The sequence below is a fragment of the Prosopis cineraria genome, unplaced genomic scaffold (genome assembly GCF_029017545.1).
Source record: "Prosopis cineraria cultivar Desert tree isolate PC_DT_omini unplaced genomic scaffold, ASM2901754v1 PC2, whole genome shotgun sequence".
NCBI classification, from domain to species: domain Eukaryota; kingdom Viridiplantae; phylum Streptophyta; class Magnoliopsida; order Fabales; family Fabaceae; genus Prosopis; species Prosopis cineraria.
Genome location: NW_026555333.1, coordinates 5,390,836 through 5,415,753, shown reverse-complemented (window position 1 = coordinate 5,415,753; position 24,918 = coordinate 5,390,836). Strand labels below are relative to the sequence as shown.

Here is a 24,918-nt window from a genome sequence, read left to right as displayed (position 1 = left end):
TTATTATAAGTTTTTGGGCCTTTGGCTGAAAAAAAATTATAGCTTTTCAGTCAAAAAAATCAGTGTTTTTTAATCGACATAAAAAATGAGAATAACAAAAAAATTTAAAAAAATTAATTAATTTAAATTAAATCTCAAATATCAAATTTCATAAATTTATAAATTTATTTTTTAAAAATTTTAACATGATTAAAAATAAAAAAATTTATTTTTTATTAAAATTTAAAATATAAATTATAAATTTACCACAATAAAATTAAAATATTAAATTATAAATTTTTAAAATTTAATTTAAATTAATTAGTTTTTTGGACCTCTGCCATCCTCCCCATAAAAAAATACGTCCTGCATTTCGCGGAATGAAAAACTGAAATTATTAGGGATTTCGGTTGGCGCCTTTGCGGTGGAAGGACCTGGAGTTGTTAAAAAGGGGAGGAGATATTCGAATCGATCGGCGAGGGGGTCCTGAAAGCTGCGCGTGAGTAGTAAGCGAGGAAGAGAATGGAGGGTTGGGATCCCAATACGAAGTCGACACTGACTCAGATCCCTCTTCTAACAACGAAAGCGGGTCCAAGAGACGGAGCGGCATGGACTCAGAGACTGAAGGAGGAGTACAAGTCTCTGATCGCCTACACCCAGATGAACAAGTCCAACGACAACGATTGGTTTCGGATCTCCGCGGCCAATCCGGAAGGAACGCGTTGGACCGGCAAATGCTGGTATGTCTACAACCTCCTCAAGTATGAATTCGACCTCCAATTTGATATCCCCATCACCTACCCTTCGACCGCGCCAGAACTCGAGCTTCCTCAGCTCGATGGCAAGACCCAGAAGGTTTATTTTGATTTTTTCCCCTTCTCATATTCCTTTTTCCCAAAATGTTTGTCTTGTCTGTTTTCCCCCCTCAATTCAATGAAATGGATCTTTTCAATGGGCGTTTCAGATGTATAGAGGAGGGAAGATTTGCTTGACCGTGCACTTCAAGCCACTTTGGGCTAAAAACTGGTACCTTCATAATACTTTCTCGTAGTAGTTTCATGCGCTCCCTGGTGCTTCTTATTGGAATAATTAGATCTTCTTCCCGCATCGCTGTATTTTGATCTCTGATTATTTTGAAGTCAAACTCGTGTCACTAAATAAACTTGTTTGTGTATAATTTTAATCAATGGAAAAGTTGGAAGGTTGATAACGTGATATTGTTTCTCCACGGAATATAATGATGAAATCACCAGTAGAAATCTGACTACGTCTTGGCACTGGAATAGACTGGCTATTCTAAACATCTCCCAGCTCTGGATGCAAGGGCATAATAAAAATAACTTAATTTGAATTTTGATACATGAACTTGTTTATCACAATTCTATTGTGGACCTTATTATCACAATCCTTGTGTTGCCATCCTGTGGTGATTTGAGATTGTCTCAATCATTCGTTAGAAGTGCAATGACATTTTCCTGACACTGACCTTGCTTGTGATGTGAGAGAGAGAGAGAGAGAGAGAGAGTCCTCTGAGACATACCATCTTCTTTTCATGATCAAATTGTGACTTTTAAAAGGAGATTACCGGGGGCAGTTGGCACTTTGACATTGTTTATTTTACTAAAAGCAATTATCTGAAGTATTTATATGCTCACCTTCTTTTGCAGCCCTAGATTTGGCATAGCACATGCCCTTTGCTTGGGCCTTGCCCCATGGCTTGCGGCAGAGGTTCCTATTCTTGTGGATTCTGGTATGATCAAGCACAAAGATGATGCGACTACATCAACAGAATCTTAGTTATTCTATGTTGTAAAACCTGAAAATATAACGCCCAAGTTTTAGAGTTATTAGATTGCTTAGAGAAAATAAAATGAACACTATTCTCACAAACCAATTTACAGGATCTTGGTTATCAAAATGTACGTGTATTTGATACTAAAGACGTGAGGTCCATACAGATTCTTGGACTATATTGCATTGTATGTTGAGAATTGCATGCGCATAATGGCTATAGATGTTTAATATTGTCACATTATGAGTAGGAAAATGAAGCTTCTGTTTTAATACATAGGCACTGTATTTGGTATGTCACTTATTGACAGTTGAAAGACTTTGCAATGCATAGTATCCTTGACTGCAGTCAAGGCATCTTATAGGGCTTGAGAGTGTCCTTGTCTACCTGATTTTATAAATAAAATCTGATTGCTAACTTGATTCTTTCATCTGGTACGTGTCTTGCTTGTAATGACTTTTCTAGTCCTTTTCGAAATCTTGCCTTCGATTAAATGGTCTGAAGATAATGTGCTTTTTTGCACAGTATACGGTAATGTTCTGAGCAAGACGTTCACATGCCTTTGAGCTTATTGGCACCAATCATATCTTCGTCTTGTTAAAATTTGTATAGTAAGTATACGATATTGATTGTGAGCATGCCAGTGAATTTGTGTATTCTATTTATATATGTGAAACCAACTCTTGTTCGCTATGACTCTCTTAAATTCTGTTCATGTTGTTATGGATTAAAGGGAGCTCATGTTCATGTTTATCTCTGTTCAATTTATTGGTTCTGGGGGATCGGATGGTCGCTCCCTCCGACTAAAATATTTTCTGTTTATTCCTCTAATTAATTGTCACTTGACGTGTAGGACCATGCATAGCGTCATTTTATTAGTTTGGATCCTCTATATTCAACAGTGGCGTAGTAATCCAATAGAAAAGAAAATGAGACAACAAATTAGACTGTAAGGGACTCATGTTATTAGTTTGATATACATTCTAATTTTTTTCTCAATGTCTTGCAGCAACATATGCAGCAAAATAATTTACTTCGGAGAATCTGGGCTTCTGTTAATGTTTTTTTTTTAATTTTTTGACGTTTGTTTTTCCCCCCTCAAAACATGAAATGATGTTCTATTTAGTTGATATCTTAAATTTTTTTCATGAATGAATAATATTTCTCTCTCTGAAATCGGGAAAAAGGTGCCTTGACTTGACGAAGATTACGTTCTTAAAACTATGCGCAGCAGTCCCATTTCCTTCATGAACAAGAAAAATTGTCGAGACGACTTGACAGATCAAGCAACTAGCATTATACTAATTCGCATGCTCAGGGAAAACAAGCAGCTTTGAATCTTTCAAATTTGAGTTCTTTTTGCCTCGCTTTATATGCTGCATGCACACACCATGGGAGGTTTTGAGGCGTGCGTATGACTGATTACATTTTGCGTCTGAGATTCTGTCATTGGTTTCCATCTCATTATTTATCCAACATGGAATTGCTCTGATCAGAAGATGGGACCAGCAGCGAGAATCTCGAATGAGTTTTAAATCTTTCCCTATTTTGTAGGTCATGAATCGATCAAAATTCTTCTTGAACAGGCTGGGCAATTTCAATAGGGTGTCCTGGCAGTCCTTATCATATCATATCAGGCCACTGCAATTGAAATGAAATTCACTGTGAGTGCAATTCCCACTTGAAAATGCGCCCCAAAAAGAAAAGGGCATGGAATATCCACTAACAGTATTAATGGGGTCCATTATTTCAGAAGGGACGCCCTCCATTGCTGTTGGGTTCTCCGGCCCAAATACTTGAGTTGAGTTGTATTCTGCTTTCACAAGGCTTCCACTGTGAATGGCGTCGATGATTTTCCTAGTGCACGCCACCCTGATCCTCTTCTCCACTCCCTATCTACCGATTTACAGAGAAAATAAATCTCATTTCAGTCTCAATTCAAGACTAAAATGATGGCATGGCAGTACACCATGAATCCTAGATTTGAGAATTAGATTATTAGGATTTATTAGCAGTACAAGTTACTTTGATGCATACATAGGTCTTTCCAGAATTACTAATTTATTGCCATGTTAGTATATGAAGTATTACACCAACATCAAACAGCAGACTCGCAAGCTAAAGATTTGTAGTTCGTGTCTTCGTGAAAAAGCATTAGATCATTCATCCCTTGCTTTGATTGACAAAACCTTATTTCATCAGCTGACCTGTGACGGATTTGTCTGAGTAATCCACTTCTCGAGGATGTTCGTCAAAAACAACATTCTACCGCATTGCAAACAAAGGGAGGTTACATAACTTTTTTGTCAAGTTCCACAACCATATTGAAATGTGTGGTGAAATTCAAAGGGTGAGCTGATGCAAGCTGCATAAACATCCATTAGACGTTAATTAATTCTAAAATAATCATGATTATATTGAAGCTAATTCATTTACGTTCCTTTAAACTTACTTGCAGGGATGAGGAGAGGGTTATGTGCTTGTGATTGCGAGCAAGAAAGAAAGCGGTTCCAAACTTTATAGCGTTCCAGATGTCTGGTTCCTTCTCTCTCGAAGATCAACACACTTAGTGTAGCAACCTCCTTCAATATTCGACACCCCATTTTCACTCCAGCAATGCTCATAATCTCCGATCAAATACCTGTTGTGATCAGTAGAAAGAGTTGTCTTTCCAGTACCTGCGAGGACCAAGCACCAAAGAAAAGTCAACCCACCACAAATCTAGGTCCAAATACAGAGGATTATAACACAGAAATAATACCTGATAATCCAAAGAAGAGAGCAACATCACCATCTTTGCCCATGTTGCATCCTGAGTGTAGAGAGAGAATATTACGCTCCGGCATGAGATGGTGCATTACAGTAAACAAACCTTTCTTCATTTCTCCTGCGTATTGTGTGCCAAGGATCACCATTTTCCTCCTATCAAGGTTGATAGTGCATTAGTCATGTAGTGTGAGAAATGATTGCGGGGAAACATGCCACCATTGTATATAGTGAAGTCTGGAGTTCCAAATTCCTCGAGCTCTTCAGGGCTGGGTTTGATGCGCCTGCCAAAATTTGTTATTTATATTAGCGCTCTGTTCTACGTAGCTGGGGTCATTGCCGTGCTGTCTCATAACTCATAAGTGATGCGGCTCATTACAGATCACTCACATATTGTTCATGAACGAGGAGCGACAATCTCTCGTAGATACAATTCGGACTTTGATTTTGTGTGCTGGGTCCCAATTCAGAAATCGATCATTCATGAAGACCTTAACTCATATCAATAAGCAAAGTCAGTACTAGTCCTTGGTAACCGTTAATTAACTGTGTTATTTTCATTCAAAAACTGCAACAGGAACATCATTATGCATATTGAATGCTTAAATTTTATCTCAAGAAATTCCTACATTTTGTCTGCGTTCCTGTTTTGTTCAGGAAGAGCACGTGGCAGAAAAGGAGGGAAAAGAAGTACCCTCGCAAATTAGAAAATGTGAAAATGAAGGTGAAGGTTTAATATTAAACTTCCCGAGTTGGCCGTAGAAATTTTAAACCTCAACTTTTCTGGCCAGTGTCCACATGTTATGGATACTGGGAAAGATTCAGACTTTCCTTTTCCTTGAATATTTAATTGACTCGTGTGTGAACATCTACAAGTTCTTATCGGCAAAGACGCGTGTCACTCTAGCGCCTCATTGAGGGTTTTATATTAATTTATCCTAGCAACTTTCTCAATTTCCTTTCTTATCTAAAGTTATCTGATTCCCGTGGATCAGCAAAGTCAAAGGTTCATTAGATGAATCATGAATCAGATCGGAATCATAATGGTTCTAGAAGAGAGAAAAAGTGGATCCGCACACCGTCTAGTACGTTAATGCTGTATCACAAGAAATGAGACTTTCGTACTATAAGATAAAGCCACTAATCACATAATATTAGCCATTGCGTATTGATGATGTTAGTAATATGTTTCTTTTCGTTACCTTCTTTTTCCGGTGCTAATGTGCTGAGCATTATATTTATAAAAGTTAAAATTTTACCAAATCAACCTCCGAGGAATTCGACCAAATTATTTGAAGAAGATTGGGGTGCAAAAGATAAGATGGCGCGCGTACCTTGTCGAGGGAGTTCAAGTAATCCACTGCGCTTTCTCTGTTGATCAGGAAAGTATGTTGGTCCATCTCGATATTGGGAGAACCTCCGCGATCAAACACATAGATATTCACAAGCTTCTTCGGAAGATTATATAGGAAGAGGAAAATGACAGAGAAGGGCGTTTTCTGATATTCTCTGTAAGAAAATAAGAGGAAGAGGAAGAAGCGAAAAAGAGCACCGACTTGTCCCACCAAAGGTCATGCTCGGTGATTTCATCCCTCACAACCCGTTTGTCTCTGGGAGACCGTCCCATCTTCGCTCCTGAAAGTGTAGCTAAAGCCCCCGTCCATGTTATGAACGAACCTCTCTCATACTCGATTGCTTGCTCATACAACTCTGCCATGGAAATTCCACATGGGCACAATATAATCTAAAAATAATACAACTCTAATGCAGATTGTGATTGCCAGCAGGGGAGAGATTGTAGAGAACGTGAGTGAATTTGAGAGCACTATCGCTGACATCAGGCTTCGGCGTATAGTGATGTGGTTGATGATCAACATGCGTCACCTCGTGGCTCTGTGCCTTCGGGGACGGATCACCTTTGACCAGTTTTGGCCGTCTCTTTCTCGTCAGCGATGCTAATGACGCACTGATGAAAATTAATTGTAATGGCAGTTCACTGAAATAACTAAATGAGATGATATGATGGTTATGAATTACATGAGGACCTGATGGATTGGAGTTGAAGTCTCTGGCGTTCTTGTTCACATATGTTCGTGGAAGCGAAGGGTCCCCGGGACTGAGAAGGTGTGATCGGAGTGGTGGGGGCTGACTTATTTTGAAGAGAATGGAGCTCCTGAATCGTCTGAGCTCTCACCGGCGGTGTGCTGTCGTCGTGGCAAACATCTTTGTCATCCGCCTTGGGATTATTTTGGGTGTGGATCAAGGGCAACCCATGGCGGCCGGGGCCACTTCCTTTTCCGCTTCTGGAGAATTTGAAATCCCCGTTATTTGTTGTTTCCTTGTTCGCCATTTTCAGTTCTTGCTGTGATATAAATCAAATATGAGAGCGAGGAAGGGTAGGTTTATAAGTAGCTTATCGGTTGGGTTATTGCAGCAACGCATGCAATATCACGGTATATCAAAGGTGCCATCCATTCGGAGTCGGCTTTGCATCTCCGCAAAGTCGCTTCTCCGAGAAGTAAAAATTTGAATGGTGCAGAATTAATTTTTTTATTTTACATTTGTTAAAATAAAATATTAATAAAAAATATTATAATAAATTTTATCATTTATCTGAACAGATTAAATTTTAACAACTAAAATAGATCAATTAATAAAAATTTTAAAAAATTATAATATTAAATTAAATTGTTTAAATTAAATCAATATTGTCTAGATTGGTGTTAAGAAGATTTATTACATTATTTTATAAATATTTATTTTTGTAATATAAATTTAAACTGTCCAGATTGGTGATTAAATTTATTACAATATATTATTTACAATTTTTATAAATATTTTATTTTAATAAATATAAAATTAAAATAAAAATATTAAATTTGAACCTTTCACATTAACCTGAACAGTACAAATTTGCTCCTAACTACGAAAGATTTGTGAGCGAGCAACTTTGAGAAGCAGCAAAGCCAATCCCCATCCATTTTGGGTAATGATTATTGGATTCGTGATTGTATTAAAAGCTTGATCCACTATTCCAAATACTGCTTTAGAGTTTAGACCATACTTTCACAAAGAAAAAATATAATTTTAAATCTTTATATTTTGCTTAAATTTTATTATAAATTTTTATATTTTTTTACAGTATTCTAAGCCCCTATATTTTTATTTTTTGATGCTCTAAATTCTTATAACATCACTCATAGAAAGACTTAGAACATCAAAAAACAAGTATAGGGACCTCAAACATTGGGAAAAAAAGCACAGCAATCTATAAAAAAATTTAAATAAAATACAGAGATTTAAAGTTATGTTTTTTCTTTTAAAAATAAGAGAAACTAGTGTTTATTTTTTTTATTTATAAATAAAATTACAACCTTCAGTAAATATTTATCATATTTTTCAAATTGTCCCTTCATAAAGTCAATATTTATTTTTTGGTGCTTTTGCACATATAACCCATGTTATAAAACTAAATTACGCAAACAACCCAACATTTATTATATTTTATGTTATGATTAGTTTATTATATTTGTCAAAGATGTAACATTATATATCAATAATAAAATATTTATGCATTAAATGTAAATCGGTCATACTTTTAAATTTTCAGAATTTAGTTTATATTTTTTGGGTGCAATAATTTTTTTTCTACCAATGGGCCAATTTATCCTTATTTTTAGTAGACAAATTTGTTTCATTAATTACAGAGGTAATTTAGACTAAATTTTTTAATTTCAATTTCAAATATAATTATTATACTTAATTAATTTTTTTAAAATTGTATGAATTAATTATTTTATCTTATATTTGAAAACAGAGAAAGTATTTTTTTTAATGAAAAGTGCCACTTTATATTTCGAGGATTAGATCATCTTATATCGGGATTGACTTTTTGTGATTTTGAACGAGTAGTGACTGAATTAACATAATACTAATGCTGATGGTAATTATTTTTCGACCAAATAGAGAGAGAGACATGCACAAATTACCAACTCAGGTCGCACGCTCCTGCTCCCACCCCCCCCGGGGCGCGCGCGCGCATATATATTATGTAATTAATTGCTCGAACCTCGACTTTGGGAGATCCAACTTACGAGTGCCAACAAACAAATAATTAAATATCTAATTACCAGTACCATTTATAACTTAATTTGGTACCAAAAGAGGATCCTGTAATGCCGAGTATCAACATGAGCATTTAAGCCCAATACACAAGCACAAGTGCTTCTCCTCTAATATCAACTTGAAACTTAAACTCAAAAATAATAATTATCGTGCATGATAAACATTTTATAAACATAACAAAATATAATCATGTCGACCGTAAAAATCCACACATTTGCATGTTGAGCATTTTTTTTTAAAATATAGGCCATCCAACAAAATTGTCCAAGTCTACAAATAAGACACATATGCAAATAATTTATAATTCACGATATACAGATATGCATGATTAACTTCTAATATTGGTAAAAATATAATATGCTTTGTTGCACAATATAAGTGATTTGAGATTACAATACTATGCTATAACGCTTGGCCTTGAAGGCTTTCCCCTTGTCCTTCGCCTTATCATCTCCTAAAAAAACTTTAAATAATGAGAATGAGATTAAACAATTTTAGTAATTAAACACTTAATAAAAGCATATTAAAGTGTGACAATCACATTCGTAGGAAAAAAATAAAAATCCATAGCATATCTCTCAATTTATCAAATAATCACGGATATTCACACACACACATCAATGCTTTATGATCTATGCAACCATCTTATATTCCTCCTTATATCATATGATCAAATCCATGGGTTAATTACTCGTATAGAACTAGCTTGTATAACTAGATTAGCCTTGTTCTATAATTATGAGGGGTCACCTAATCAAAGACTTTCACACTTATTATCGAACTATAGGTTTCCCTTATTCAAATTTTAGGGTGTCATAAGTGCCCGCCTCACACTATTTAATCTAAAATTAATGATAATGAGCATCATGCCCAACCCATGCCACACCTGAAGGTCATTGGCAATACTAAGCATGTGAATAATAAAATATGCTAATTACTGTACGCAAACTTAGTAAAGATTGTACCACATGAATTTTACCATTCTAGCCTTCTACTTCTCCAGGGTGAATTCTTACCCTCATACTCATACCAGCTCATAAAATATGCAAATATACTCATGCATGTCACAATAGCCAGCATATATTTAAACACCATAACTTGCAAACTATTACATCTCATGCAACTACTTAATCACTACCATACCTCATGATCACATTAAGAACAAATCCAATCCTAACATACAATCCATCATATAAAGATCATTAATGATTAATAGCCAATCTAGGCATACATTCCACTATATAACATAATAAATGACTTAGCCAATCATAGCTAACAACTCATATTTCTTAATCACATAATATCATTACCAACATAATGGTCAAAAAAATATCACTATTAGGCATATTTACATTTAACAACAATCTCAAGTCTACAATTACATAGCAAATCTATACTACTCATTTTATATCACTAGTCACAACAATTTAATCAAAGTTGCAAATGCAATTATACGATAATAATATTTCTGATCACTTTCACTCTTAGACTACTACTTCGAGAGTCAAATTTGCATTTCTTGAGGAATATAGCCTAAAGGTGACCTCCAAGCACAATCAATCTACAATCAAAAGCACAAACAACATTAATGACTAATTGTCATTAACTAACCTTTAATCATAATTAAGACCTAATCTATTATTAAGAGTGATTGAGCATATCTAACTCTAAAACTAACTTTGATTAGTTTATTTAATTTTTATTAAGCTTAATAATCACTGCTAACTATCTTCATTAGTTTAAACTTAATTATTTAAGACTATGGTTTACTCTAAACCCCTTAATAGTGGCATTTAAAGTTACAAACCCTTTAAACTAGAGATTTAACACTTATGTAACTCTTCTTAGACCTCAATGAAGTCATAAAAGTGGTTATAATGCTTATTAATTTCAGATAGCATCAATCTTAATCCCAAAATGACATAAACCAAAGAAATAAGGTTAGAATAAGAGTAAATACAGCTTACCCAATGATCCAGAGGCTCTAAAACCCTCCAAAGATGCTCCCCAATGAAACCCTAATAGAGTATAGTTGCCTCCCTCTTGAATCGCTCTAAAAAATCTTCAAAATCTGTCAACACAAATGATAGAATTAGACTTTAAAATTACATCACACTCATTGTGGCGAATTGCACTTCTCGTCATAACGGCTAGTCTAAAATGGGCAATTTTACTTAAGCCTAACAATCTGGGCTCAACGTGGCCTAAAACCCTAATATGCCACATTGTAAGTCCATTAGAGGGTCCGATAAGCCTAAATCACTATCCAAAACCCTGGTTAATTAATTAAACTATTAAATTAATTAATTTAATCCTTAAATTAATGTTGGGATGTTTCAAGAAGAGCTCCCTTTCTTTATTTGGTTGGCATTTAATAAAGGAAGGAAAGTGGAATCCTTTATTTAGTGAACAAAAATGAAGGGAGGAGAGTGCTCCCTTTCCTCCCTTATAATTTAAGGGTTTTTTTTTAAAGGGAGGGGAAAGAGAAAATTATAACTAGATTATTTATTTATTGTTTTAAAAATTTTAAAATTTTTTCTATATTAAAAAAATTATGCATTATCTTCCCCCCTCTCTTATAATAAAATAATTTTTTGGATAATTACTCCAGAGTCCCATTAAAGGATTGTAAATACATCTAAATCCCATGAAACGGTTAAAATATTTTGAAGTCCCAAGGTCTCTCAATGTAAATAATTTTGTATGTTCATTTACCAAATTAACCCTTGTTCCTAAATCCCTACCCTCTCCTTTTCTCTTATTTTGATAACTTTGGCTTTGAATCCCCTAAGATTGTCAAGAACTCCTATACTCCCTGTACTTATGAGAAGGAGCAAATCATAAAGACAAGCCACTTCACTACAAGGGCTCTTCCTTCCATAGTGTAATCCCCAACTTCATGTGTTGGAGAGATGACTTTACCACTAGAAATGGCACTAGTGATGAGTCAATTTATGATGCCAAGTTCGTCGAAGAGAACTTTGTCAAGAAGCATGCCAATCCTAGTGTTCTTTCCATGGCAAATACTGGCCCTAGAATTAACGGATCTCAATTCTTCATCTGCATGGCCAAGATCGAGTGGCTCGACAATGTGGTGTTCGGCCAAGTCATAGAGGGCATAAATGTGGTGAAGAAGATTGAGAAAGTCAGATCAAGAAGGTTGAGAATGCCACTGTGTTTGTTAGTCTTATAAAATGGTCAAATAATATGGATCAATAAAATGGCTTCAATAAAAATAGGAACAAAATTTACATGAGTTGGTCCATTTTGTAGGGAAATAAATTGATGATAGCAAGGATGAAGAGATTGATGATGGCAACGATCGAGAGAAATAGATGGATTATATTTGGGTCATGCAAATAAGTGACTGAAGTTGTGATGATTATGCATCATTATTATGTAGGAGAGGAAAAAGAAGAGTCTAAACTGACTGAAGAGAAGAGAACATATCAAAGTGAGAACATGTTAGAGATTTAAGAGTGAGGGTTAATTTGGTAAATGAACATACAAGATTATTTACATTGAGATTCCTTGAAACTTCAAAATATTTTAACCATTTTATAGGACGTAAATGTATTTAAATCATTCAGTGGAATTCTAGAGTAATTCTCCCTAAACTTGTTCACCTTACAAAAATTAATAAATAATTTTTATTATATAAAATTTTAATATTTTTCATTAGATACAATGATAAAATATAATATTAATGTATTTATTCTTCAAAAAAATATTATTAATATAAGTTTATGTCCTTAAAATAATAAAATTAATAAAATATAATATAACTATTTTTTAATAATAAATCAAAGAAAAAAAAGTGACTTAAAATTGATAGAAATAAAATTGTCAACTAATTATTAGTTCTTCTCTTTTTTTTTTATAAACCAAATAAAGGTTCATTAAAATCTTTTCCATCCCCTCTCTTTTATTAAAATTCCCCCTCCACCTCCCTCCATTTGAACAAACTCGCCCTATAGTTGAACCACTGATTTGCCAAACAATTTAATTTCCTTTAAGTTGTCTCTCCTTTTTGTTATTTGCCAAAAGCCCAGGTCAAAAAAAAAACCAAGCCCGAGATTGAGTTGCCTAAGGACAAGCTATCATTTTTCATCAAAACAATAACAATAAAAGAGAGAATTATATTCAAATTTTACATAATAAAATTAATTACTACAGAATTTATTGATAATTAAATTAAGAAGATTAACAAAACAGTGAATCTCTTTAGTTTAATTGTCACTGAACCTTATAATAATTAATTTTTAATGTGAGACTTTAATATCATTTTTCAAAATAAAAAGGAAGAGTGAGACGCCGGTAAAATGGTTGAACCACTGGTTTGGACAATTTTTAACTAGTTACCAGTTTTTTGGTCGATTCTGTTTTGAAATAGTTATGATCAATTTTTCAATCTGGGGGTTAATACTTAATACAATTTAATTTTTCTTTTCATTATTATATTGAGATCCGCGAGTTAATATTCAACTTCTTTGTTTTTTTTTGGCCAGAGTTTATATTCAACTTCTGAAGTTAAGAAAGTTGAACATGAGATGATCTGCATTCGAAATAGATGTTGAGAATGATGAGTGTCTTGATGTGGGGGTTCGGATATTAAACTCGTAATGTCCAATCATATTCATTACTTGGCTTTTATAAGTTAATATACATTGCGAGTTTTTTTTTTTTTAGTGATCGAGAGGATCAACAAAAAAAGAAAAAGAAAAATTACATAATGCAAAATTGACTTGAGTAGTAGGATTTTTGTCATTTAGTTAAATAGTTTAGAGTTCAAATTTCAGTGATTATATATGTAGCAATTTAGTTGTCTGAGATTGATCCTATTCTTTGAACCGTTAACAAGCCTATTCTTTATACTCTTTTTATTTTAAATTATGAAATACTTTTAAATAAAATATTATATATCAATAAATTTTATTAAATACACTTTAAAATATTACTTTTTTTAAGCAAAATTATAAATTTTTAAGAATGCTCTTTATTTAATACTCTATTAATGAAAAGATATTGAAGAGAGAGAATATATGAGAAGGATAATACTAAAAAAATATTTTTAATGAAACCTTATTTTTATTAAATTATTTTATATTCTGAGATGGTGAATCTTTTTTAAAATATATTATAATTTGAGATGGAGGGAGCATTATTTAAAAGGAAAAAAAAAAGGAAAAGCACGAAATTTTAGACCTTGCACTTTGTACGTGATTTATTATTGTCTTTAAACTTTATTTTTGAAATTTTAAGTTCCTACAATTCTCTCTATTTACACTTTAAGTCCCTACGCTTTTAGAGGGGTGCTGACGTGGCATTAACGGTATTAATTATGTTGATGTGGACAATAACACCGTTAATTATATGATGACGTGTCAGTTAGTGATTGATGTGTATATTTTTTTCGAAAAAAAAAAAATTTATGTATACTCTTTCTAATCTTTATTATAAGAAACTTTCAACAGTTCACACATTTTAAGAAAATTTAGTTTTTTATCATAAAAAATGATATGTGTTTTCATTTTTACTTCTAACTTTAAATAATGATACAACTACATTGAATACCTTCATGTTAATTAGAAAAGGGTAAAATTATAAAAAAGTAGTTTAATTATTACAAAGTACTATATTATATTTTGAACTAAAAATTTCTTCTAGAATATGTCATGTAAATAGGACTCGATAAAGTATTTTTTTAATAAGTAAAAAGTGAAAGAAATTTGTCCTAATTCCAAATATGGATAATATATTTTATTTACATTAAAAAATAATAAATTATCTCCAATTTAATTGCAAACCTGGCTTTGAAGTACAGAATTGCAAGAAAGGCACTTTAAAGCACAAAATTATAACAAATCTAAAAATAGACATGTAACATTTTCTTATAGCCTTAAACCCTTTTTTTATATATGTAATAATGATTAAAAAATGCACATAAGCTTTTCTTTCTTTTTTTTTTTAAAAAATACACATCAGCCACTAACTGACACATCATCATGTAATTAATAATGTTATTGTCCACATCAATATAATTAATATCATTAATATTATGTTAGCATTTCTTTAAAAGTGTAGAGACCTAAAGTGTAGATAAAGAAAAATGTAAAAATGTAAAATATTAAAAATAAAGTATAAAGATTAATAATAAATTTTGTGTGAAGTATAGGAAAAAAAGATTATGGTTTTTTTATCCCCCTCAGTTACTCGCAGGCGCACTAAAAAGCCCTCTATCTTTGCACTGAAACCCTGACGTGTAAGTTTAGTTCTGGTCCACGACTTTCCCGTGCTTGTGGCAAGCACAAGCTTTGAAATCCTACAAGCCAATCTCCACCACATACTCACGGCTCACTCCACTGTTTACGCGCACTCTCACCCTATCCCTTTCTCCTTTCACTCATTGAAAATCTGACTCCCTTTGCTAACGAACATTTCAGAATATTAGTAGCTTTGTTTTGGAATTACTGAGATTGTTGAAGATTAACCAATACTTCCTTCACTTTTAAATACAAGTAAAACTTTCACATGGTTTATTGTTTTTTAAATTAAAATAATAATTTTTAAGAAGTATCTATGATATTTGTTTTAACCATCATGATAGTATTATTAAATTAAAAGAATGAAGGATTAATCATAAAAACATTCTGGTCCAAAAATTTGAATCTCAGACAAAATTATTATAATTAATCAACTTTTTTAAATTGATGAGTTGATTAAAATTTATTTATATTTTAAAATGCAGGGAATATATTAATACCGGGCTAACCATAACTTAATCATTTTTAAAACAAACACACACACGCGCAACTGGTTTAATGATTATTCACGAAAGAACACACAAGTTATCATCAGCTACAGCCTCCTATTCCCAGTTAATTCTCCTAAATCTATGACCAAAAAAGGGCTATCAATCATTTTCAAAAATATCAAATGCATTAATTTTTTTTTCTGCCGGGAAATCTTTGATAGCGGGGTCCACAACGAATAGGAAGCAGCTGATAAGAGATAGAACAAGAAGGGTCTGATCGCGGGGTGTGGATAAAAGGCATGCGCATTGGCCAATCAGAATTCAGAGAAATCACAATTTCTCTCTCGGCCCAATAATGTGTCGTGTGGCATTTCCGTAAGAGTAAGACCCAAGTTCAAGGGACGCTCTTTGCTTCGTTTGGCACCAACCCTTCCACGCGTTTCTCTACCCTTTCATTTGTTTAGCCTCATATCCCCACAGCACTTTTGGAATTCGTTCAACAACTCCCAGAACGATTCCTTGCTGAGACATTTTCGTCTCTCCCCTTCGTCCTTCAATTCCCCATTATTCCTCTCTGCGATCTCGGGTTAGGGGTTCACGCAGTCCAAATGGCTGTGTCAACCAGCTTCTCCGGTGCCAAATTGGAGGCCTTATTGCTCAAATCTTCTTCCCCGGCGTCGAGGGCTTCCGCTGCTCCCCGTTTATCGGATTTTGGCAAACCCGGTGCAATCAAGAGGACCCTGATTCAGAGAGGAATAATTCGCTGTGAGGCTGCTGTTCCTGAGGTATTGATCAAGGCCGATGAGCCGAGCAATGGTAACAGCGTCTCTGCTCTCGAGCAGCTCAAGACTTCTGCTGCTGACAGTAAGTCTTGTTCTTGATTTTTAATTGATGTTACAGTCATAAGTTTTAGCGGGTAGTTTCTTTTTTCCCTGAACTCAGAAATTTGTTTCCACTGCTCAGTTACTAGATTGCAATATTTTGTGCAACGTACGATTGTTTGGTGCTTTCAGATTTTTAATTTGAATCCAAATTGAGGTAAGATTTTTTATAAGATGGAAGTGAATGCTCTTATTTGTCTTCAACTATTCCCTTTGATAATCCTGATTGTAAGAACTAAGAACAGCTCACAGAGAGAGAGAGAGAGAGAGAGAATGAAAAATTTAGTTTGGAAAGTAGTGTACCGTTCACCTTCAGAGAAACGTTGACTTTCCTCTTGAAAACTGTAACAAGCTGGACTTCATTGAAAAATGTTAATTTTGTATTAGCAGTAATGTCAACCACAAGCATTGGTCTGGTTCTTCCGATTTCATGTTGGGCAGGTGACAATAAGACATTTTAGAGAATATCTTTGCATTATGCCCATTTAACCTATCACATCTATAATTATATCATAGTTGGAAGATCATGTTATTTTATGAATAAACACAATTAGATTAGGATTTATGGTGGTGTTCAAGACTTGAAATTCTTATTTCTTAAACGTTGCAGTTCTATGATTCACCCGGAAATATATAAATGTCTTCTATACAATTATACCATCATAAAAGGGGAACTAGATCTTTTGGGCTTCGCTTGTAACTGAATTTTTGCTCGTAATCTTTATATCTTAAATTATGGGACTGCTCCATAAGACCTCTTCTTATTTTCCTCACAGCTTCGTCTCATTGTTTTTCAAATTTAATGTGCGGTATTGCTATTTATTAGCCCTTCATTTGTAATTTAAAAAGATAACAAAGTGAACATTCAATTGTTCAGGCTTTTATTCTTCATCATTACTGCCATGCATCCATAGGTTTGTCTCTTCTGGATCATGTCAAAACCTCAGTCCTGTGACGAGTTTTCCTACAAACCATGGATATGTACTGAGTTTTTGAATGAAACACACACATATTTAATGTAAGAAACACAGGTCTATCATCCATCATCAATAATTCTGTATGGCTATAAAGCATTCAAATGAGCAGTTTTTGTTTTCCAGATAGTCATGTGAAAGCTATAATTTTTAAATATTTTACTCAAATAACCTTATCAGGATATACAAAGGAAAGGAGCAGCATTGTGGTCATTGGGCTCAGTGTGCACGGTACACCTGTGGAAATGCGAGAAAAGCTTGCCGTTCCAGAAGCAGAATGGCCTCAAGCCATCGGAGAGCTGTGTAGTTTGAATCATATTGAAGAAGCGGCTGTTCTGAGCACCTGCAACAGAATGGAGATATATGTTGTTGCTTTGTCTCAGCACCGTGGTGTCAAAGAGGTCACTGAATGGATGTCGAAGGTAAGTCCCAAGCTCACATGTGATAATATATTAATATCCCAGTGCACTAAATGTATTGAATAATCCTGTTATTTGCAGAAAAGTGGGATCCCTGTTTCCGAGCTTTGCCAGCATCGGTTCTTGCTTTACAATAACGATGCTACACAGCATCTTTTTGAAGTATCCGCAGGTCTGGACTCTCTTGTATTGGGAGAAGGTCAAATCCTTGCGCAGGTTAAGCAAGTAGTTAAAGTTGGACAAGGCATTAATGGCTTTGGGAGAAATATCAGTGGGCTATTCAAACATGCAATTACTGTGGGGAAGAGGGTCAGAACTGAAACCAATATTGCTGCTGGTGCAGTTTCTGTAAGCTCAGCTGCTGTTGAATTGGCCTTGATGAAGCTACCTGAATCCTCTCATGATAAGGCCAGGATGTTGGTTATTGGAGCTGGCAAGATGGGAAAGCTTGTAATCAAACATTTGGTGGCTAAAGGTTGCTCTAAGATGGTGATCGTTAATAGAACTGAGGAGAGAGTTGCAGCGATCCGTGAAGAAATGAAGGATGTTGAAATTATATATAAACCCCTTGCAGAAATGCTCTCCTGTGCTGGTCAAGCAGATGTCATTTTCACCAGCACTGCATCAGAATGCCCCTTGTTCTTGAAAGATCATGTCCTGGACCTTCCTCCTGCAAGTCAAGATGTTGGAGGGCTTCGTCTTTTTATTGACATCTCTGTTCCTCGGAATGTTGGTTCTTGTGTCTCAGATGCTGATTCTGTGCAAGTTTACAATGTCGATGACCTCAAAGAGGTTGTGGCTGCTAATAAAGAAGATCGGCTAAGAAAAGCAATGGAAGCTCAGGCAATCATTGCTGAGGAATCAAAACAATTTGGAGCTTGGAGGGACTCTCTGGAAACCGTTCCCACGATCAAGAAATTGAGGGCTTATGCCGAAAGAATCAGGGCTGCTGAGCTAGAGAAATGCCTAAGTAAGATGGGAGATGATATCCCAAAGAAGACAAGGAGAGCTGTGGATGACCTAAGCCGGGGCATAGTGAATAAGCTGCTCCATGGTCCAATGCAGCACCTGAGATGTGATGGGAGTGACAGCCGGACTCTAAATGAGACTCTTGAGAACATGCATGCTTTGAATAGAATGTTCAGCCTTGAGACTGAAGTATCAATTTTGGAGCAGAAGATTCGAGCCAAGGTGGAACAAAATCAGAAGTAATATCTTATCTCATTCCAATTTCACTGATCACACTTGTTTATTTCCTCTATTCAGATAAGGGGAAACACTCTCGTGGGTAATCTTCAGCTGCATAACTGAAACAGGAGAAACCTCCCCGGGGGACTTCAATGCGTAGTTGTTTCCTAGTGTCTGCTTGGCGTAACTTGTTTGGGGTTTTGGGTTTTTCTCATGTGTACACTGTTATTCTGTTGCCATGTTGACTGTACTACATCACATGAAGGAATTGTATTGGCGAGCGATGTTTCCCTTTGTATCGAGAATACTAATTGTAATTTAGTGAGGTCACATACTGAGATGAGACTGGTTTTGAACATCTTCCTTGATGCCGGTTCTCCTCCCTGGTTATTCAAGGAAAGATTTCACGTGCTCTCTAGATTGTGTATACAATAATGCAGCTAACTAGTAAATTAAAATCAATGCATGGGTGTTGGTGGGTTTCTTCTTATTTCGGATGAATTTTGAGAAGGTGATGGGTAGATGGGAAAATCCTACATCAAAAACTAACTATTAAAATGAGAAAATCAACCCATTTAAATATTTTATCAAACATCTAATACTACTTAATTTAGAATTTGATATTTCATATTAACTTGTCTCCATCAAAAAGTTAATCATGTTCCGCTTTTTATTCAAGGTGATGAATGATCCAGCCATAAAATTGATCCCTAGCATCCAAAACTTTATTAGCTGCCTAATTTACAAAATCTTTGTAAATGAGATTGGCTTAATGTGTGCTTTGTTTTCAGTTCACATACAGTAAAAGTTTATTTAGGGTATTTAACTATTTGTTGTATTTGATAAAAGCATATCTTAGATATGGTTTGAATGTATTTTTTAGGGTTACCAAACTCTTAATATTCTCAAACCTGATATTGGATCGAGCCAAACGTGGGACAGGTTTGGAGTTGGAAAATGGCTATACAACCCCTCTCAGACGCTTTCTGCGGTAGTAGGGAAGGAGGGTTTCTGTAAAACTAAGCAAAGAAAGAGAAAAGGGAAGAAGAATCTGTCTTTGTTCATTTGTTTGGAATGAGGTTATGTGGTAAAAGAATCCATCAGTGTGAAGCGTGGATGCTTCAGACACCCTACAATCAGAAACTCAGAAGGAATAAGGTGGATGGACCATGGTACTGCCGAGAGATGAATGGTCCCTCATCAACGCGTCGCATGAATTCAGCCACCAATCGAGTCCATTTATTTGCTTGATCTTTTCGGGGAATAACAATGATTGACAAACCGAGGCCTGCATTTTTACACTCCCGTTCATTTTAATACATTGGAGAATTTGAATTCTTGACTTCCATCTACACCCCATTTTACCTTGACCACCCTGAAAATAAATGAGAATAAAAAGAGGGTGTCTTTTTAATTTCCTGAATTTTTTTAATGTATCATTATTTTTAATGATTTTATTTTTTTTAAAAGAGGGTGTCTTTTAAATTTTTTGAATTTTTTTATTATTAATGACAAAATCAATTTGTTCTTATAATTGTATAATGTGAGATGTTTTTATGGCATAGTATGAAATGGTTTTATGTAAGAATTTGTGGCAGTGTAGGAGGCAAGTGACGTGGATGCAGGAATCCACCAGTTAGTAGTTACATTAAATATTACCAAACGATATAAATTCAGCGTTGGTAATAATGTTGACAAAACGAAACGGTGTGGGCGTTTGAAAGACGAAATCGTAGGGTACTAAAAGGTACCAAGAAATTAGCTGGAAATTGCCGTCGAGAGCAGGGCAGGTAGCTCCGGCTGAGGGAGACAGTTCGAAGTAAACGCATTGAATTGTCAAATTCAAGAATTGGTTTTTGGAACTGTCAGTGCCTCTCCTTCCCTCCTGTATATCCCACGGCGTTTGATGACTGCTTGCGGGCTTTAAGGGTACATGAATGGCAAATAGTAAAAGTTCAGTTTTACAAGTCCACTGTACTGAGCACACCACATCTTAAACCAAAATGCTTTTTAATTTCCTGAAGCTTGGATCAGGCATGTATTTGCTTCTTTTGCTCTTTCAGAGCATGACACAGTACTCCATACATATATACACACACATATATATATATATATTTCGTTTTTCTGGTATTCAATTAAAGTGATTTAAAGCTTCGTCCACTGGGAGAGTAGCTTGAGATAGGACCCAATTCTGTCATTGTAGTCCGCGGTGACTTGTAACCAGAGGGGCCACCTCTTTATTTTTTAAGAACTTTTCAACGTTAATCATAACGTGGCGATCCAAGGCATCAAAACTGCCATGGAATCTAATCATTTGTCCATTATTATTCCTGCTCGCCACCCTCCCTATCTTAACCTCTTCCTCTGTATTTAAAGACTAAAAAAAAGCCATCCTTCATTATTCGCCTCCCCCATCTGCTGAATTAAAAAAATTGAAAAATGCAGAAATACTCTACGTTTAACGCAAGTGCTCATGAAGCGTTAAAACACTGTGGGTAAGCAACGTACCAATAGGATTTGGATTCAGGTGGATTCACATTTTTTTTCATCATCAGGAGCGATTGAGCAGAATTGCCGAGGAGCCATGACAAATGCAAATCCCAAAGCAATCATTTAATCAAACAATAGCCTCAGATCCCCACCACCATCATTTACAGAAACTGCCACGCCGTCTCCTACCATCTCCAACCCATTCTTCCTCTCACCCCATCACTGAATGTTCCCTTTTTTTTTTTTTTTCCTTTTTTTACACTCCCTCTCTCTACTTCAACAATTTTATATTTTATTTTTTAGATAATATTTTTAAAATGGAAAGAGGAGAGGTGAACCAAATTTTTTTTAAAATAAAAAAAAACTAAAACCTAGCGTTTTCGAAGCCGTGCAAGTCGCTGACTCTGTTCAATGACTTCTTCATGATGGCTACCTTGGCCAGCTTCTCAGCAGCTCTCCAAGCCGACGTCGGCGTGAGCGGCTCGCCATTTTCATCCACCAAGCTCGTCGTCTCCCTCTCGTACCCTCTCCGACGGTCCTGCACCATCATCGGCTGCTCCGTGGGGTTCTGAGCGCGCCAATGAAGCTCTGCCAGCTCAGCTTCTACCGCACGTACGTGCTCCTCAGCCGAGCTCGATTTGGCCTGCATCAAAAGGGCTCGAGTCGAAGCCAGTAAATGATGGGCCCTCGTGAAGTCGTTGTGGTCAGCGAGCCTGCGGGACTCGGCTATGGCTCGAGTCGTAATGAAGAAATTCCTCAAGCGTTCGCTTCGGGTTCCCTGAGGTGGCGGAAGTAGTAGGGCCTGCTCCCTGCTGGATACGATCTCTTGAGAAGCGGGGTCCTTATACAAGAACCGTACAGTCATCACATGGTGGGTCCCCACGGCCGACGTCGGGACTCTCAGCTCCACGAGTAACTCCCTCTCTTCTTCGGCGTATAAATCACCGAGCCGTACGCAGCCGGAGCTCAGTGCTGTGGTTCGTCCGCCGCATAAATAGATACCGCTTATTTCAGCCGCCGAGCAGCCCGATTGGAAGCCAAGCTGAATTCTCAAGTCCTGTACCACCACACTCAATAACCCACCGACGCACTTAGCAAATGCATCCTCGGCCGGCTCGTGGCTGAAGCCGCTCTTTTTACCGAAGCCGAACGCATGAACCGGAATCTCGATATGGGCGAATCGGGTTGAGGACACGTGGCTCGAGGATTTTCGTTGGGTGTTGATGTTGCCGCTTTGGACCCGTTCATCCTGGCCGTCCGATAAGAGCATCACACTGGCAACCGGGTTTCTCTCCCTCCGGTCCTCAAGCACTTTGGTGGCTTTTCTCAGGGCATCACCCACGCAAGTCCCGTGGCCAGAGACAAGCCGATCGACGATGCGCCTAGCCACGCGCTGTCCTTGGGCCGTCATTCTTCTCAAGGGTAGGAGCCGCTTGCATGTGGCCGAGAAAGCCACTATGGATAGCCTGTCGGCTGGACTGAGTGATGAGATAACCAAACGCATGGCGCGCTTTAGCATGTGCAGCTTCGCGCCTGTCATGCTACCACCTAGGTCAAGAACCGTTACGAGATCTATGGGAGCTCGCTGCGACCGGCCAAGACGAGGCGTCGTACTGTTATTGCAGCCACGCGCTGGAAGTGGTGGTGTAGGGGCTTTCACTTTAAGAACCAAAGCGTAAGTCTCGTGGGTTCGAGAGACTGAGACTACGGCACACTCGGGAATCAACTTCACCTGAACGTTCCTGGAATCTTTGTCGCTTGTTTGCAAGTCACCAGAGTAAGAGTTGATTGAGGATGAGGATTTTGCATTGGCGAAAAATCCCTGGAACTCTTCAGCGTCTTCTTCGGCGTTTTCGTCGGCTTCAGGAATGGGAATGATTCGACCACCGGAGGTGGGAGATAGAAGTGGCTCATCGTCGTCGTAGGACCTGTACGAATCAGATTGCTTAGGCTGTTTCTGCGGAAATTGTTGGGGCGGTTCAACGAGCTTGGTTCTGAAAACTGGGGACGAGTTTTCTTTTCTCTTATCGGCGGCATTTGGTTTTTCGACGCTCTTCATCTCAACCACGATATCTTTCTTTTCGGCGGATTCTGAGGCGAGGTTCTTGTGTGCGGCTAGTAGAGGCACGTCTTTCCAGGCAGCGCTGCAGACGGGGCAGACGAGGCTTCCATGCTTGCGTACATAATCGGCGATACAGGGAAAATGGAAGGCATGAGTACATTCTGCAGTGTAAATGGCCGTTCCCTGACCTGTTTTTACGCTATTCAAACAGATTCCACAGCTACTCTGCAGGATGGGAAAGCAGAAAAGATGAGAATCTAGCAAGTCAAGAGATCTCACACCATCGATGCAATTGAAAAGAATCAAAGAGATCAGAATAAGGAATAACTCACCCTGAATTTGAAGCTGTTCTTGAAGAGAGATAACTTCAAAGGAGACCGCGGAGACGTTGGATTTGAGATTGAAGTGGTCTTGGGGGACTTGGTTGCCCTGGGAGTATTTTTGCTTTGAAATCTGGGGCTATCACTCACGTTTGCTGCTTCTGAAACCGTTCGGCAACGCGGGCTGGGACTAGACACAGCTTGAGATTGCTGCTGCAAGCGTGGAGTAGAAGGGTTGCTGCCGCCAGAGAGGAAACCCAATCGAACACAGCTTCTTGGGCTGGGGCTGGGACTCGTGCCTCTGTGGTGCTTATCGGATATGGTAGATTCAGGGTCGCGAGTACAAAAGGCTCTTCTCCAACCAGTACCCATTTTTTGTTCGCTCACAAAAAAGATCAGCTCAGCTCCAGCTTTTCCCTCGGCACGAAGGACCAAAACTTTATTATTCTCTTCTATCCCTGTCTATACCTTTTTATTAATGCTCCCCAGTAGGCAAGAGGGAAAAGGAGTTTTGTTTTGTTCTATTTTTTGATCGATCTGAAGATGCTACACGGGACAGCAAAAGGGGGAGAGATCGAATTTAGGGATGTAAGGCTCGGGATGAGACGAAAATAAAAGGCAAAGGGACAAGCTAAAAGCGATCCTAACTCAACACAGAGATTTTTGGTCTCACTTTTTTTCGTCCTGCCTTTCGCACTAAGGAGTAATGAAAAAGGCCGAGAAAATCTTGGCAAATAAATGCCTAGAGAGAGTGAGAAGGACGAAGGGAGAGATCCGCGCTGCCCCACTCTACCTATGCGTGAAATGTTCAAAAATGGAGAAGGCCACCTTACTTGGCATATTTATATTGTACATCATTTTTTATTGGAGCAAAAATAATGTAATCCTTCCAATATATCCAAGTCAGAGATTAATCGCCATAATGATGATAAACCACCAAAGGATGAATCGACTAGACCCACGGTACCGGCACGTGTTGGTTAGGTTGCCCAGTATCCGGTCAACATCCTCTCGTTCTCTCTCTAGAATCAGAATCAATACATTTCAGTTGATCACCGACCGGTGAGGGTGCAAAGATAACCAAAACTGAAGTGATATGGCCAAATGCTCCCACCTTGCGAGCCCTCCGCGAGGACACGTGCCCTGCAGCTCTGCATTCCGATTCCCC

At 36.9% G+C, this 24,918-nt stretch overlaps 3 protein-coding genes and 1 pseudogene across 3 annotated transcripts; 2 read left to right on the top strand and 2 right to left on the bottom strand.

Annotated features, from left to right (window-relative positions):
• The first annotated feature begins 375 nt into the window (after nt 1–375).
• Nucleotides 376–2,009, top strand: LOC129303032 (ubiquitin-fold modifier-conjugating enzyme 1). The gene is made up of 3 exons (XM_054942028.1): nt 376–834; nt 944–1,005; nt 1,647–2,009. The coding sequence occupies exons 1-3, from the start codon at nt 502–504 to the stop codon at nt 1,774–1,776; spliced, it is 525 nt and encodes a 174-aa protein (XP_054798003.1). The 5' UTR covers nt 376–501; the 3' UTR covers nt 1,777–2,009.
• A 1,385-nt stretch (nt 2,010–3,394) lies between these two features.
• On the bottom strand, nt 3,395–7,014 carry LOC129301988 (phosphoenolpyruvate carboxykinase (ATP)-like; annotated as a pseudogene).
• Nucleotides 7,015–15,775: 8,761 nt separating this feature from the next.
• LOC129303678 (glutamyl-tRNA reductase 1, chloroplastic-like) lies at nt 15,776–19,340 on the top strand. Its single transcript, XM_054943152.1, has 3 exons — nt 15,776–16,280; nt 17,452–17,693; nt 17,772–19,340. Exons 1-3 carry the CDS (start codon nt 16,025–16,027, stop codon nt 18,900–18,902), a joined length of 1,629 nt encoding a protein of 542 aa, XP_054799127.1. The 5' UTR covers nt 15,776–16,024; the 3' UTR covers nt 18,903–19,340.
• Nucleotides 19,341–21,374: 2,034 nt separating this feature from the next.
• On the bottom strand, nt 21,375–24,567 carry LOC129304053 (E3 ubiquitin-protein ligase WAV3). The gene is made up of 2 exons (XM_054943677.1): nt 23,763–24,567; nt 21,375–23,655 (listed from the first exon to the last, which is right to left on the bottom strand). The coding sequence occupies exons 1-2, from the start codon at nt 24,120–24,122 to the stop codon at nt 21,733–21,735; spliced, it is 2,283 nt and encodes a 760-aa protein (XP_054799652.1). The 5' UTR covers nt 24,123–24,567; the 3' UTR covers nt 21,375–21,732.
• Between the last annotated feature and the right edge of the window lie 351 nt (nt 24,568–24,918).

Bases quoted from the DNA above. Each gene is read 5' to 3' on its own strand.
- LOC129303032 (XM_054942028.1), top strand. From the start codon at position 502: ATGGAGGGTTGGGATCCCAATACGAAGTCGACACTGACTCAGATCCCT. The intron at 835-943 runs GTTTATTTTGAT...TGGGCGTTTCAG, and splicing joins TCGATGGCAAGACCCAGAAG to ATGTATAGAGGAGGGAAGAT. The intron at 1,006-1,646 runs GTACCTTCATAA...CTTCTTTTGCAG, and splicing joins CCACTTTGGGCTAAAAACTG to CCCTAGATTTGGCATAGCAC.
- LOC129303678 (XM_054943152.1), top strand. From the start codon at position 16,025: ATGGCTGTGTCAACCAGCTTCTCCGGTGCCAAATTGGAGGCCTTATTG. The intron at 16,281-17,451 runs GTAAGTCTTGTT...TAACCTTATCAG, and splicing joins CAAGACTTCTGCTGCTGACA to GATATACAAAGGAAAGGAGC. The intron at 17,694-17,771 runs GTAAGTCCCAAG...TGTTATTTGCAG, and splicing joins TCACTGAATGGATGTCGAAG to AAAAGTGGGATCCCTGTTTC.
- LOC129304053 (XM_054943677.1), bottom strand. From the start codon at position 24,122: ATGGGTACTGGTTGGAGAAGAGCCTTTTGTACTCGCGACCCTGAATCT. The intron at 23,656-23,762 runs GTGAGTTATTCC...CCCATCCTGCAG, and splicing joins AGAACAGCTTCAAATTCAGG to AGTAGCTGTGGAATCTGTTT.